This window comes from Pecten maximus, chromosome 1, assembly GCF_902652985.1.
Source record: "Pecten maximus chromosome 1, xPecMax1.1, whole genome shotgun sequence".
Classification (NCBI taxonomy): domain Eukaryota; kingdom Metazoa; phylum Mollusca; class Bivalvia; order Pectinida; family Pectinidae; genus Pecten; species Pecten maximus.
Window position 1 is genome coordinate 27420519 of NC_047015.1, and position 17906 is coordinate 27438424.

Below are 17906 nucleotides of genomic sequence, written 5' to 3' on the forward strand. Positions count from 1 at the left end.
GTTGTGAGGTGTTTATGTCACCCCGACTGTGTGAGGTATTTATGTCACCCCGACTGTGTGAGGAGTTTATGTGACCCCGACTGTTGTGAGGTGTTGATGTGACACCGACTGTGTGAGGTGTTTATGTGACACCGACTGTATGAGGTGTTTATGTGACCCCGACTGTGTGAGGTGTTTATGTGACCCCGACTGTTGTGAGGTGTTCATGTGACACCGACTGTGTGAGGTGTTTATGTGACCCCGACTGTATGAGGTGTTTATGTCACCCCGACTGTGTGAGGTGTTTATGTGACCCCGACTGTGTGAGGTGTTCATGTGACCCCGACTGTGTGAGGTGTTTATGTCACCCCGACTTTTGTGAGGTGTTTATGTCACCCCGACTGTTGTGAGGTGTTTATGTCACCCCGACTGTTGTGAGGTGTTTATGTCACCCCGACTGTGTGAGGTATTTATGTCACCCCGACTGTTGTGAGGTGTTTATGTCACCCCGACTGTGTGAGGTATTTATGTCACCCCGACTGTGTGAGGTGTTTATGTCACCCTGACTGTGTGAGGTATTTATGTCACCCCGACTGTTGTGAGGTGTTTATGTCACCCCGACTGTGTGAGGTATTTATGTCACCCCGACTGTGTGAGGTGTTTATGTGACCCCGACTGTGTGAGGTGTTTATGTGACCCCGACTGTGTGAGGTGTTTATGTCACACCGACTGTGTGAGGTGTTTATGTCACACCGACTGTGTGAGGTATTTATGTGACCCCGACTGTGTGAGGTGTTTATGTGACCCCGACTGTGTGAGGTGTTTATGTCACCCCGACTGTGTGAGGTGTTTATGTCACACCGACTGTGTGAGGTGTTTATGTCACACCGACTGTGTGAGGTGTTTATGTCACCCCGACTGTTGTGAGGTGTTTATGTCACACCGACTGTGTGAGGTATTTATGTCACCCCGACTGTGTGAGGTATTTATGTCACCCCGACTGTGTGAGGTGTTTATGTCACCCCGACTGTGTGAGGTGTTTATGTCACCCCGACTGTGTGAGGTATTTATGTCACCCCGACTGTGTGAGGTATTTATGTGACCCCGACTGTGTGAGGTATTTATGTCACCCCGACTGTTGTGAGGTGTTTATGTCACCCCGACTGTGTGAGGTATTTATGTCACCCCGACTGTGTGAGGTATTTATGTCACCCCGACTGTGTGAGGTATTTATGTCACCCCGACTGTTGTGAGGTGTTTATGTCACCCCGACTGTTGTGAGGTGTTTATGTCACCCCGACTGTGTGAGGTATTTATGTCACCCCGACTGTGTGAGGAGTTTATGTGACCCCGACTGTTGTGAGGTGTTGATGTGACACCGACTGTGTGAGGTGTTTATGTGACACCGACTGTATGAGGTGTTTATGTGACCCCGACTGTGTGAGGTGTTTATGTGACCCCGACTGTTGTGAGGTGTTCATGTGACACCGACTGTGTGAGGTGTTTATGTGACCCCGACTGTATGAGGTGTTTATGTCACCCCGACTGTGTGAGGTGTTTATGTCACCCCGACTGTGTGAGGTATTTATGTCACCCCGACTGTGTGAGGTATTTATGTCACCCCGACTGTGCGAGGTGTTTATGTCACCCCGACTGTGTGAAGTGTTTATGTCACCCCGACTGTGTGAGGTGTTTATGTCACACCGATTGTGTGAGGTGTTTATGTCACCCCGACTGTGTGAGGTGTTTATGTCACCCCGACTGTGTGAGGTGTTTACGTCACACCGATTGTGTGAGGTGTTTATGTCACCCCGACTGTGTGAGGTGTTTATGTCACACCGATTGTGTGAGGTATTTATGTCACCCCGACTGTGTGAGGTATTTATGTCACCCCGACTGTGTGAGGTATTTATGTCACCCCGACTGTGTGAGGTGTTTATGTGACCCCGACTGTTGTGAGGTATTTATGTCACCCCGACTGTGTGAGGTATTTATGTCACCCCGACTGTTGTGAGGTGTTTATGTCACCCCGACTGTGTGAGGTATTTATGTCACCCCGACTGTGTGAGGTGTTTATGTCACCCTGACTGTGTGAGGTATTTATGTCACCCCGACTGTTGTGAGGTGTTTATGTCACCCCGACTGTGTGAGGTATTTATGTCACCCCGACTGTGTGAGGTGTTTATGTCACCCCGACTGTGTGAGGTGTTTATGTCACCCCGACTGTGTGAGGTGTTTATGTCACCCCGACTGTGTGAGGTGTTTATGTCACACCGACTGTTGTGAGGTGTTTATGTGACCCCGACTGTGTGAGGTGTTTATGTGACCCCGACTGTGTGAGGTGTTTATGTCACACCGACTGTGTGAGGTGTTTATGTCACACCGACTGTGTGAGGTATTTATGTGACCCCGACTGTGTGAGGTATTTATGTGACCCCGACTGTGTGAGGTGTTTATGTCACCCCGACTTTTGTGAGGTGTTTATGTCACCCCGACTGTGTGAGGTGTTTATGTGACCCCGACTGTGTGAGGTGTTTATGTCACCCCGACTGTGTGAGGTATTTATGTCACCCCGACTGTGTGAGGTATTTATGTCACCCCGACTGTGTGAGGTGTTTATGTCACCCCGACTGTGTGAGGTGTTTATGTCACCCCGACTGTGTGAGGTGTTTATGTCACACCGACTGTGTGAGGTGTTTATGTCACCCCGACTGTGTGAGGTGTTTATGTCACCCCGACTGTGTGAGGTATTTATGTCACCCCGACTGTGTGAGGTGTTTATGTCACACCGACTGTGTGAGGTGTTTATGTCACCCCGACTGTTGTGAGGTGTTTATGTCACACCGACTGTGTGAGGTATTTATGTCACCCCGACTGTGTGAGGTATTTATGTCACCCCGACTGTGTGAGGTATTTATGTCACCCCGACTGTTGTGAGGTGTTTATGTCACCCCGACTGTTGTGAGGTGTTTATGTCACCCCGACTGTGTGAGGTATTTATGTCACCCCGACTGTGTGAGGAGTTTATGTGACCCCGACTGTTGTGAGGTGTTGATGTGACACCGACTGTGTGAGGTGTTTATGTGACACCGACTGTATGAGGTGTTTATGTGACCCCGACTGTGTGAGGTGTTTATGTGACCCCGACTGTTGTGAGGTGTTCATGTGACACCGACTGTGTGAGGTGTTTATGTGACCCCGACTGTATGAGGTGTTTATGTCACCCCGACTGTGTGAGGTGTTTATGTGACCCCGACTGTGTGAGGTGTTCATGTGACCCCGACTGTGTGAGGTGTTTATGTCACCCCGACTTTTGTGAGGTGTTTATGTCACCCCGACTGTTGTGAGGTGTTTATGTCACCCCGACTGTGTGAGGTGTTTATGTGACCCCGACTGTGTGAGGTGTTTATGTGACCCCGACTGTGTGAGGTGTTTATGTGACCCCGACTGTTGTGAGGTGTTCATGTGACCCCGACTGTGTGAGGTGTTCATGTGACCCCGACTGTGTGAGGTGTTTATGTCACCCCGACTGTGTGAGGTGTTTATGTCAACCCGACTGTGTGAGGTGTTTATGTGACCCCGACTGTGTGAGGTGTTTATGTGACCCCGACTGTGTGAGGTGTTTATGTGACCCCGACTGTGTGAGGTATTTATGTCACCCCGACTGTGTGAGGTGTTTATGTGACCCCGACTGTGTGAGGTATTTATGTCACCCCGACTGTGTGAGGTGTTCAAATGCCGGTTACAAAGTCCTGAACTCTGCCGTATATAGCAGCAATAGGGAGTTTATTATTGTTATTGCTGACTCAGCTTGCCTTGCTTGCTACCATCATAACTTATGACATGCACGCAATTTGTTGGATTACCTAAGCGTTGTCTCAATGCCACGGTTTCCGTGATAGATGTCGACATTTGACAAGATAATGTTTCGAAAGGTGCAGACACAGTCATGATCTCAACGGAATATGCTCTGTTTACTTCTCCAATATGAAGTTCAACGTGTTCAGGGTTCTTCGCAATGTGACATTAATTGGATTTGACCTAGGACAACATAGGGGTTGTCGTCGATGTGACCTAGGATAACATGGTAGGTGTCGTCGATGTGACCTAGGATAACATGTTGGGTGTCGTTGATGTGACCTAGGATAACATGGATGGTGTCGTCGATGTGACCTAGGATAACATGTTGGGTGTCGTCGATGTGACCTAGGATGACATGTTGGGTGTCGTCGATGTGACCTAGGATAACATGTTGGGTGTCGTCGATGTGACCTAGGATAACATGTTGGGTGTCGTCGGTGTGACTTAGGATAACATGGATGGTGTCGTCGATGTGACATAGGATAACATGGTAGGTGTCGTCAATGTGACCTAGGATAACATGATGGGTGTCGTCGATGTGACCTAGGATAACATTGTGGGTGTCGTCGATGTGACCTAGGATAACATGGATGGTTTCGTCGATGTGACCTAGGATAACATGTTGGGTGTCGTCGATGTGACCTAGGATAACATGGATGGTGTCGTCGATGTGACCTAGGATAACATGTTGGGTGTCGTCGATGTGACATAGGATAACATGGTAGGTGTCGTCGATGTGACCTAGGATAACATGTTGGGTGTCGTCGATGTGACCTAGGATAACATGTTGGGTGTCGTCGATGTGACCTAGGATAACATGGATGGTTTCGTCGATGTGACCTAGGATAACATGTTGGGTGTCGTCGATGTGACCTAGGATAACATGGATGGTGTCGTCGATGTGACCTAGGATAACATGTTGGGTGTCGTCGATGTGACCTAGGATAACATGTTGGGTGTCGTCGATGTGACCTAGGATAACATGTTGGGTGTCGTCGATGTGACCTAGGATAACATGGATGGTTTTGTCGATGTGACCTAGGATAACATGTTGGGTGTCGTCGATGTGACCTAGGATAACATGGATGGTGTCGTCGATGTGACCTAGGATAACATGTTGGGTGTCGTCGATGTGACCTAGGATAACATGATGGGTGTCGTCGATGTGACCTAGGATAACATGTTGGGTGTCGTCGATGTGACTTAAGATAGCATGGTGGGTGTCGTCGATGTGACCTAGGATAACATGTTGGGTGTCGTCAATGAGCAGGAATACACTTTCCCTTCCGCAACACCTGGTCGTATTATCGTTTCGCTTTTTAAATGGTTATAATTACAGTCGTTGTCGTTGTTGTTGTTTACACATCGGTATTTTCTTATTGCTTAGTTTGATACTGCTTAGATAAGATTTTGTTAGACTGAGGAGATCAAGGTTCATTACTCTGAAAATACAGCTGTATCGGACAAAATACACTATGTCATTGCCAATTCGCTGTTAAGTTTTGTTGTTCAAATTCAATATCTAAAAAACGTTTACCATACCGATCGATATGTACATGCAACAATAGCATACACGACAAACAAATATGACTACATTTCATCAAAACGCGCTATTCCGCTAAATATAGTACATGAATGCGTATTGATCGGAAACAGTCTACAGACTCCCGATTCTTTTAAGTACATTATTCAAAAGCACGCCATTTCTCTTTAGAGTCAACAAAAGTAACAGTTTAGCAAGACTGTGTCAATAATGGGAATATAGCTTTTCCGTCTGACAGTAGACCTACTTAGAGATAGCATGTTTAGGTACTGTCCGTCTGGTCTGACCTGACCCCTTAGGGACGTCCAGTGACCATCAGGTTTCGTATGGTGACCTACCGAATATACTTAGGTCATTTCTTAAAAAACACAAATATATCCAAACTCTTAAGAACAGAACAGAAAGGCATCAAAACACATCTTTTAATGTAAACGTCTTTTCTAAAAATGAGCGTCACCGATTCTAACCAGTCAAAAATGGCATGGCAGGTATTCGTACCGAAATTTCAAAATTTGGCATTAAACGACATTAATCTGCAATGTACATCTCCATTAGAGCCTCTCTCCGTTTTTGCTTAAAGACATATAAAACTGAATCAATGTAACCTTCATAATCCCCATGGGTTTATCGTCAATGATCCACAGAAAAGCATGGGTTTATGTATCCAAAAAGTTCCACTGCCAATTCATGGTGTCTTTTGACGTTTAACCTACCTCATTTTTTGTCTAACAGACTCATGTTGACTATGTGAGACGTAGATGAGGATGCGATATTATCCAATTCTTTCCTTTGTCATCGCGGTGGAAACCAGCGCGTCTGATGAGGTACAGTATTGGTTCTCATGATATCATCATTAAGGGTATATATTCTATCATTAAATACATTTTGCATTTTTGTCAAAGTTCATTATGTTACGAAAACATAGCGAGGCGGATGCAAAGTTCTCCAAATGTTTCGTTGTATATATACATTATGTATATAACTGAATTGTAAGGATCAAATAGTGGTACCCTGCATGTTAGGTAAGGAAACGATTGGGCGGGAATCAGACGGCTGAAATCAGTATTGTACATAATCACGATCTTATTAGCAAATCTACTGCTTGCACTATCTAAAGTTAAATGTGATGGGGTTTAGTTTAACCCCACAGTGTGACGTTAGGTAACCTCTACAGACTGACCATTAACCTCCACAGTGTGACGTTAGGTAACTCCTACAGACTGACCATTAACCCCATAGTGTGACGTTAGGTAACATCTACAGGCTGACCATTAACCCCACAGTGTGACGTTAAGTAACCTCTACAGACTGACCATTAACCTCCACAGTGTGACGTTAGGTAACCCCTACAGACTGACCATTAACCCCACAGTGTGACGTTAGGTAACATCTACAGGCTGACCATTAACCCCACAGTGTGACGTTAGGTAACCTCTACAGACTGACCATTAACCCCACAGTGTGACGTTAAGTAACAACTACAGACTGACCATTAACCCCACAGTGTGTCGTTAAGTAACCTCTACAGACTGACCATTAACCCCACAGTGTGACGTTAAGTAACAACTACAGACTGACCATTAACCCCACAGTGTGACGTTAGGTAACCTCTACAGACTGACCATTAACCCCACAGTGTGACGTTAGGTAACCTATATAGACTGACCATTAACCTCCACAGTGTGACGTTAGGTAACATCTACAGACTGACCATTAACCCCTACAGTGTGACGTTAAGTACCTCTACAGACTGACCATTAACCCCACAGTGTGACGTTAGGTAACCTCTACAGACTGACCATTAACCCCCACAGTGTGACGTTAGGTAACATCTACAGACTGACCATTAACCCCGCAGTGTGACGTTAAATAACCTCTACAGACTGACCATTAACCTCACAGTGTGACGTTAGGTAACCTCTACAGACTGACCATTAACCCCCACAGTGTGACGTTAGGTAACCTCTACAGACTGACCATTAACCCCACAGTGTGACGTTAGGTAACATCTACAGACTGACCATTAACCCCCACAGTGTGACGTTAGGTAACATCTACAGACTGACCATTAACCCCACAGTGTGACGTACGGTTATCTCTACAGACTGACCATTAACTCCACAGTGTGACGTTAAGTAATCTCTACAGACTGACCATTAACTCCACAGTGTGACGTTAGGTAACATCTACAGACTGACCATTAACCCCCACAGTGTGACGTTAGGTAACATCTACAGACTGACCATTAACTCCATAGTGTGACGTTAGGTAACATATACAGACTGACCATTAACCCCACAGTGTGACGTTAGGTAACATCTACAGACTGACCATTAACCCCACAGTGTGACGTTAGGTAACATCTACAGACTGACCATTAACCCCACAGTGTGACGTAAGGTAACCTCTACAGACTGACCATTAACCCCACAGTGTGACGTTAGGTAACCTCTACAGACTGACCATTAACCCAACAGTGTGACGTTAAGTAACCTCTAAAGACTGAACATTAACCCCCACAGTGTGACGTTAAGTAACCTCTACAGACTGACCATTAACCCCACAGTGTGACGTTAAGTAACCTCTACAGACTGACCATTAACCCCACAGTGTGACGTTAAGTACCTCTACAGACTGACCATTAACCCCCACAGTGTGACGTTAGGTAACCTCTACAGACTGACCATTAACCCCCACAGTGTGACGTTAGGTAACCTCTACAGACTGACCATTAACCCCACAGTGTGACGTTAAGTAACCTCTACAAATATTGTATATTATCATTCATAATGAGTTTTAGCAGAATAATACAAAAAAAGACAGAAAACGGTACAAATATTAAAACCAAGAGCGGGTAACTACGTAAAATGTGAACACAGGAAACTCTTAAGGGATTTAGATGAAGACATTTCAAGGGATGAATCATTCGTCATGATTTTGCTGAAATATACGGACAATTTATACACCAATAGCAGAGCCTTGGAAAAAATATAAGATTATTTACTTAATCCACCAAATACCCCTCTACCAATCAGGAACCCTTTCAACAAGTAGCATGTGGCAATCACCCTTCATTGTTTTAACTGGAGCTGGTGGGAAAAAAACACCAATCGGTACAAAATTCAAAGTGGAACTTAAAGCTGACAAAAATCAATGTAAAGAAAAGTAAAGCACTTCGGGCTGATTGAATTATCGAGGAAAAGGCGTGCAGAGAATGGAGCAATCGGCCATTCCAAACCGGCAAACACAGCTTTATTTGCCAAGGAGTTTACGAATCGATAATTTAAACGTTGAAGTCAACGTATTATACAAATATGAAGTTGCTTGAGCTCAAACTGAAAGTTTGGAGCCACAAGAACCATGACCTTACAATTATACCCTGTCTAATATTCAAATTCATTCTAAGTGCGATCAATAAATAGTTTTGAATATTCTTCCAAAGAAGATTATTCACAGTTTCGTCACATCAATATGTTTTATTTGGTCACTTCCGGATGGCCAGTCTAGCCACCAGCTACAACAATGAGACGCCCTAGAAATGACCTTGGCTGTTAATGGAGCGATGAACTCATTAAAAAGAGTTTTTTTTTTTACATTTGATCTTGTCGGTGATGACTAGATAAACCGTATTACCTAACCACATAAGTTATATCTATATACACAGGACTGTACTACATAGTATACTCCGTAATTAAACTACATGTGTGGAATACTTTATAAAAGTTGGCTTTCGTGTGTATCATAGCTACGCTCGGAACTGCGCGAATGTGACTCCCGTCAGAGGTAGCTATGATATCCGTGTTTTAGAGTTATCCCCCTTAGATACGGTACCGTAGTATTAGGTTATCAATCAATTGACAATCATACATTAATTTATGTCACTATCAAAAAGACATGATTCTCTCTCTATTTTTCGGCATAGCCGTTTAATTTTCTTTTTGTCCCGGATATGACACGACAGGTGGCGTTACTGGTCAAGATGAAGTATGTGATTGGTCAATGTAGCGGTAAATGCAAAATGCAGATATGCAGTTAAAAACGAAACGAAGATAAGATTGAATGCATGCTGAATAAGTAGATTATCTTTTTAAATGACAGAATATTCCTGATTTAAATGCAGTCTTATTATCACCGAAAATGATTCAAACTGATATAATTTTGTTATTCGTGCTTAAACGCTTTAGTTCGTTAATTTATTTCACCAGCAGTTTTACATTATAGCCACCAGCATTAAAACTATGCCGTTTATCTTTTTTAAAGATATTTCTTGTTTGTGATTAACAGTTTTATTACATTTTTACCAGTGAAATATCAAAAATTATTCATTCTATAAAAGTGATATTTTTCACTAGTGAAAAATATCACTTTTGCTGATTTGACCAATCAAATTAATGATTAGAAAATACCAAAATAATTGACCAATCAGAAAGCCCGACATATATGTCAGCACCTGGACAGGGGAAACTACTTTTTTGTTTACAAATTATCGCGGTAGTCCTAGTTAGCATACGGGGTAGGGTTTTCGTTGATAAAAAATGTAATAAACAGAGTATCTAACAGTGTCTTCAGTAAAACCAAATATATTTCACTCGTGTGGCTAATATTTTGACATTTTTCATTCGTGCTGCGCACTCGTGAAAAATATCAAAATATTAGCCCCACTCATGAAATATATTTGGTATTACTGAAGACACTGTTAGATATCCTCTATATCTTCACTTTGTATTGTTCTTCATTACAAAATTATAATATCGTCACTTATGTATTTATTCGGTTATTTCTAGACACAATTCTTCTGGAATTCTTGGCCCTACGGTAAATAATTGTTACATATGTTTTGTAAAGATTTGGTCCAGTTAAGATACCTATCTGTGAACAACTTATATCAAGGTGGTCTCCGCTGAAAATAGTACCAGTTCAAAACATATTTATCAGCTCTAACAAAATGCCTCGTTCCGATGAAAACATGTAATTACACAAATATTTACGGAAATCTTCATCCGATCGATTTGATCAGGCTGACAGCTTAACATGCAAATGAAGCTCCAATGTTTAGCTTAGCTCCCGAATCCCAAAACACAGTGAGAAAAAAATGTGTTCTGATATAAACACCATTGTCTAACGAACACTCGTTCGACAGAAAACAACAACAGATTCTGTCATAAAGCGCCTGCTCTTCAATACTTTAAAAACCGGGGTCTTTCAGTTTAGTAAACAGTAATTTTAATGTTTTAACAAATTTGACAGCTGTGACCTTGAATATGGGTCAAGAATATTTCTTTTTGAAAAAATTGTTGGGTTTTATCCGAGAAACCTACCAGCAGAGCTTTCATAAGTCGTTAAATTATTATTATTATTTTTAATCATGACCCTTGTGACCTATAATATGGGTCAAGGTTTTTTTTTTTTTTTTAAATTGTGACCCCTGTGACCTTATCCACTGTTAACAAGGTAAAATTGTTTAAATATTCAAACCAAATCGGACTTCTGTGACGTTGACTGCGTATCAAGGTTATTTCTTTTCGCAAACTTTGTCAAGCTTCTCTTGATTGAGAAGTCATTTGAAAGGCAAAAAGACATCACCATGAGTTCATTTGTCCTCCTTCGATTTACGCTGTCACTATGTCAAATCAAGCTCTTAGACCGGCTGATTTTAGTATTCCTGGTCAAACTGGACATTTGATCACCTAATTAAGTCAGCGAAAGTAGCAATCGACAATAAAGTCAAAGTATTGGGATACTTTATTTTATTATACCTCAGACTTGTATCACAGCTTCTGATTAGTGAAAACCATGTCACGTGATTAAAAACATTCGTTATGTCACCCTCTCGTGAGCCCTCCAAAATCGTTATGTCACCCTCTCGTGAGCCCCAACTCGGAACTCTCTTCCGTAACGTCTTCAAAAGTAGTCGAATCAGAGAAGTTCCGAGTATTCTGCTTGACAACAACAATGGCTGCCGGCGGACGCTATCGTCTGCCAACAGAGGAGGAATTGGCGAAATTATTGCAAGAAAAGGATTCTAAAAACACCAAAAGGGTCATCAATGTGGCCGTGGATTCCTTTAGACATTTCCTATCTGCAACAGGTAGGCCTAGACCAAAGGATTGTGAAAACTTCGACGTCCATACATTGAAAGTTCAACTGGGAGAATTTTATGCCGGGTCCAGAAAGACGATGGGGTACCTCTTAAAAACTTTTCTTAAAAACTGTTGATAGTAATAAATAAACTTATTGATACCAAAATTAATTCACTTATGTTTTTTTCGGTATAATAAAACAATTACTGCCCTTGTTCCGAGTTGACATGAATATTTGCCCACCCTTGAGGTGTCATGTCACCCTCGGGCTACGCCCTCGGGTGACATGACACCTCTCGGGTGGTCAAATATTCATGTCACCCCGGAACAAGGGCAATAATTGTATAATGTCAGTGATGACCACTGTTAACATCTAACCCCCAACCTCAATCCCAGATATATGTTTTATTTAGATTTGTAGCTGGTGAAGCCCGATCAGTGTCTATCATATCACCCTGTCACCATCATATCACCCTGTCACCATCATATCACCCTGTCACTATCATATCACCCTGTCACCATCATATCACCCTGTCACCATCATATCACCCGGTCACCATCATATCACCCTGTCACCATCATATCACCCGGTCACCATCATATCACCCTGTCACCATCATATCACCCTGTCACCATCATATCACCCTGTCACCATCATATCACCCGGTCACCATCATATCACCCGGTCACCATCATATCACCCGGTCACCATCATATCACCCGGTCACCATCATATCACCCTGTCACCATCATATCAACCTGTCACCATCATATCACCCGGTCACCATCATATCACCCGGTCACCATCATATCACCCTGTCACCATCATATCACCCTGTCACCATCATATCACCCTGTCACCATCATATCACCCTGTCACCACCAATACATGTCAGCTGTCGCTCGAGATTCTGACAGATACTAAACTCTCTTCATCTCTAAGTATGGTGTAGTTCGGGCGAGTGCACTATATGTCCCACGTTCCCATGCTCGTGTAGGTGCACGATATTGCAAACATAATGTTATATTTACACAATTAAATAGTGCGGCACCACATTCACACAAAATGTCAGCATGCCTACATCTAATGGCATCACGTGTCAGGTCACGTGTCAGGTCCAGCATTTAAACGTCATTTTATATTTAAAATATCGATATAAATAGTTTCCAACAGCTATAATATATCGCATTTACGTACAGGCATCAATATTCACACAGGAATCGTATTATGTTACCGAGATTCAAACCATTCTTATAGCTATTTGCACTTTCCAATATAGCAGAGTGCCCGGGTAGGATAGTTCCACTTTAAAAAAAAGTACGACCAACTACTTCTGGTTGATAAATACACTTTACAATATACTCAACGAAATGGAATAAACGTGCACATATGAGTAACGTGGTGTTGCATTACATTACACAACTCATAACGTATACACGTGTTGTGTTACATTACACAACTCAATACGTATCCATGTGTTGTGTTACATTACACAACTCAATTATACGTATCCATGTGTTGTATCACATTACACAACTCAATACGTATACACGTGTTGTGTTACATTACACAACTCAATACGTATCCATGTGTTGTGTTACATTACACAACTCAATACGTATCCATGTGTTGTATTACATTACACAACTCAATAGTATCTGTGTGTTGTATTACATTACACAACTCAATATGTATCCATGTGTTGTTGTATTACATTACACAACTCAATACGTATCCATGTGTTGTATTACATTACACAACTCAATACGTATCCATGTGTTGTATTACATTACACAACTCAATACGTATCCACGTGTTGTATTACATTACACAACTCAATACGTATCCATGTGTTGTATTACATTACACAACTCAATACGTATCTGTGTGTTGTGTTACATTACACAACTCAATACGTATCCATGTGTTGTATTACATTACACAACTCAATACGTATCTGTGTGTTGTGTTACATTACACAACTCAATACGTATCCATGTGTTGTATTACATTACACAACTCAATACGTATCTGTGTGTTGTAGTACATTACACAACTCAATACGTATCCATGTGTTGTATTACATTACACAACTCAATACGTATCCATGTTTGTATTACATTACACAACTCAATACGTATACACGTGTTGTATTACATTACACAACTCAATAAGTATATACGTGTTGTATTACATTACACAACTCAATACGTATCTGTGTGTTGTATTACATTACACAACTCAATACGTATACACGTGTTGTATTACATTACACAACTCAATATGTATACACGTGTTGTATTACATTAGACAACTCAATAAGTATATACGTGTTGTATTACATTACACAACTCAATACGTATCTGTGTGTTGTATTACATTACACAACTCAATATGTATACACGTGTTGTATTACATTACACAACTCAATAAGTATATACGTGTGGTATTACATTACACAACTCAATACGTATCTGTGTGTTGTATTACATTACACAACTCAATACGTATACACGTGTTGTATTACATTACACAACTCAATATGTATATACGTGTTGTATTACATTACACAACTCAATACGTATCTGTGTGTTGTATTACATTACACAACTCAATATGTATACACGTGTTGTATTACATTACACAACTCAATAAGTATATACGTGTTGTATTACATTACACAACTCAATACGTATCTGTGTGTTGTGTTACATTACACAACTCAATATGTATACACGTGTTGTATTACATTACACAACTCAATACGTATCCATGTGTTGTATTACATTACACAACTCAATACGTATCCATGTGTTGTATTACATTACACAACTCAATACGTATACACGTGTTGTATTACATTACACAACTCAATAAGTATATACGTGTTGTATTACATTACACAACTCAATACGTATCTGTGTGTTGTATTACATTACACAACTCAATACGTATCCGTGTGTTTTGTTACATTACACTATTCAAAGTATACTTACCCACGTGTTTTTTTGTTTATTTGAATGTTTAACTTGTGTTTACGTCATTTTAAGCTGATATTTATTTAAGTTAAATATTAATTATAAAACATACATTGGGGATGTACACTTTGTATCTGTGCGTGTTATTCTGGCCCGGCAGGTCTCCGTGGAGATTACTTGACATATAGTGACCGATACCGGAAATCACCAATATTCTCTGACATAGTGACCGATACCGGAAATCACCAATATTCCCTGTCATCTTCTCTGAGCGTTTTTACATGAAAAAAACTTGTGATTTATCACACAGAATTGTATGTTATTTTATCAAAAGTGTTTACTTAAGTATCTACTCGTCATGTTGACAGTTATAATGCCGAGAGCATCCTCTTGTTAAGTAGTGGTGACGTAACATCCTGAGTGATGATGTACCACAGCACGCGAACCTCCCCCTACCCCCGGGCACAATGGTTGGGATTTTTCCTTTTTAAACTAATCCCTTAACAATCATGAACAGGTTCACAAGGTTTTCTATCGAATATTGTAGATGTTGAGTCACCTACGGAAAGCAAACAAATGTATAGTTTCGATAACAAACCCGTAATACTACATGTACTTGTGTATATACCGCCATCTCACACTGAAGCCTTGTAATGAAGTAAAATTGTATATAAAACACTGCATTCAGATATCACAAATCTTACTGAAAATAATGTGAGAAACAACACCCTTCATTTCCTCTAAAATCAAGCAATAGGGGAAGCGTGCCCCTCCCTCGGGCATCCCAGGGATTGCCTTCACGGCTTTGCCCCCTCCCTCGGGCATCCCAGGGGCGTTCACGGCCTTGCCCCCTCCCTCGGGCATCCCAGGGGCCTTCACGACTTTTTAATGTATAAGTATCTATAACCAAACCCTTGACGCCTTTTGGTCCCCGTCACCTTGTCAACGCATATAACACCCTGTATCATCATTTACAAATCATGATGGAAGAAAAACCAACGATATTTTTTCTATAGGCTTGATAAAGGTTTGTGGGAGAGCCAATCAGAGGAAACAAAGAGCTTTAACTTTTTTTATTGTTCATCTACCAGGATATCTAGTCAATCCGTACCTTTATAGCTGTCGTACGGCCCAGGCGTGAACATTAAATAATTAAGTGTAAGAGGAGAAAGGACAGGATTGGGAGGGATACATTTTGGTGGTGGTGGTGGTGGTGGTGCTGGTGGTGGTGATGTAAGAGTAATGTGATATTCTATTTATGTGATGTATATGTACAGCTTTGTGTTTGTTATGTTTAGCGATAAGTTGTACAACAAAACGTAATAAAGAAACTGAAGCTGGCTCCATCATCCAGCCTTCTATTGTGACTTTTCAAGAACCGAAGACGAATGTCAAAGAATGTGGATGACATGCATCTGTCAAGTTGTCTCCTGTAGACAGAATATTGGGTAACCGCGAAAGTCATCCTTAACGGGATGTTTTACAAGTATCATAAAGCAATGTGTGTTGGTGGGGGGTTGTTTACGTATCGATTATAAAGCTTGGTATTCGGTATAACAGGGACATATCATACATATCCAGGTATAAATACATTATAGGGTCTTATAAGTCACGTGCAAACATACAGGTGTATCTTGATTTATATTTACCATGCTAACATTTATGGTAATACCAATCATCGGACGTCGTAAACTAGGACAGTTCCAGGCTTGTTTATAAGTGTCCGTTAATATCACGAAGTCACTCGCCATATACACCTGGCTTATACATTCCAGTAAAATAGGTCGCATATATTGGATATGGTCTGGTTGAGTTACTATTTAAGGAAACACGAACAGGTATTGAAGACGTATGGAGTACACAGTGAAGTAAACATACAAGTGAAAAATTAACATGTATGGGTACATGTATGTGACCCTCCTTGAGTCCTACCTAAGTTATATACCCTCCTACCTAAGTTATATACCCCGACCATTGTAGAAGTATACCCTCCTACCTAAGTTATATACCCCGACCATTGTAGAAGTATACCCTCCTACCTAAGTTATATACCCCCACCATTGTAGAAGTATACCCTCCTACCTAAGTTATATACCCCACCATTGTAGAAGTATACCCTCCTACCTAAGTTATATTACCCCACCATTGTAGAAGTATACCCTCCTACCTAAGTTATATACCCCCACCATTGTAGAAGTATACCCTCCTACCTAAGTTATATACCCCCACCATTGTAGAAGTATACCCTCCTACCTAAGTTATATACCCCCACCATTGTAGAAGTATACCCTCCTACCTAAGTTATATACCCCCACCATTGTAGAAGTATACCCTCCTACCTAAGTTATATACCCCACCATTGTAGAAGTATACCAAAGTTATAAGACAACCATCGTAACCTTAAATTATCAATAAATTAACATAATTCAACTGCAAGTTGTGTAAACATATCAAACTCAAATAAAAGATAGGGGGAAAAGAAAGAAGAAACAACAAAACAATACTGTTTCCACTTACATACAACATTGATGACGTCATGCTCTTCGTGAGGCGCGTGGTGGTACAGAGTCTTGCAGAATGACACGCCTTGCGAGACTTCACACGAGAGGGTGTACCAGAGTCCGTACACTGTCCGGCGTTCATCCCTCTGGACAATCACCCACCACGGGGTGCACAGGGCGAAGACCTGCATCAGAGACGTAAATCCTCCCATTAAAGCGAACACTTTCGTCTTCATCACATACCCTCATCAACTGCCGCCAAAATGTGCCGAGAGGTCCACTGCCAGCACGTGGGTAATCTTATGTCATAGTTACATACGACCAGTAGGACCGTCCCGGCGTCATACCATACTCCAGTATAATGTATAGGATAACACACTACTCCGTCTGCTGGTGTATTTTGACAGAACACATTTAGGGAAACATACAGTAGTTGTAGTACAATGCTAGGCTCCTCGATCCAGGGCCAGGCGATATAAATACACACTGCGTCACACAACGATAGGCTGTGTTTTGAAGACACTTCCACTGACCGTCAGATACCGTTAGTGACTCACATTCACCATGCTTGGTCATACACACTGATGATACATCAATGAGGCGAAACCTTAACAATATCAACAATAGTTCTTACAATCACACCGACAAAATCGGGTCATGAACCCAAATTGGGCCTACTTGTGACTTCCGGACATACACAGGTAAACAGTCGACAGGATGTTTACACCTGTAAACACGTGTTTTATCGGGTCACGTGGGGATACCAACACCGGTAGTCCCGTTAACCAACAAATAATTCAGACATTAGCCTATTCATCTCTAATCTCTGGGGCACCGCTCCTTTCGTGGCGACACAATAAAGTGACGTGCGAACGTGTGTGTTAGACTGGGGGAAATATTAACCGTTTTGAAACAGACCAAGTCACACATTGGCGGGATATGGGCTAATAATAAGCTATCTGC

At 41.7% G+C, this 17906-nt stretch overlaps 1 protein-coding gene across 1 annotated transcript in view; it reads right to left on the bottom strand.

Moving 5' to 3' along the window:
* Positions 1-17663, bottom strand: part of LOC117329176 — a 33087-nt gene extending 15424 nt beyond the window's left edge. Inside the window, exon 1 of the mRNA XM_033886959.1 lies at positions 16960-17663. Coding sequence (XP_033742850.1) covers positions 16960-17179 — 220 coding nt within the window. The 5' untranslated portion in view covers positions 17180-17663. The remainder of the gene's footprint in view (positions 1-16959) is intronic.
* Between the last annotated feature and the right edge of the window lie 243 nt (positions 17664-17906).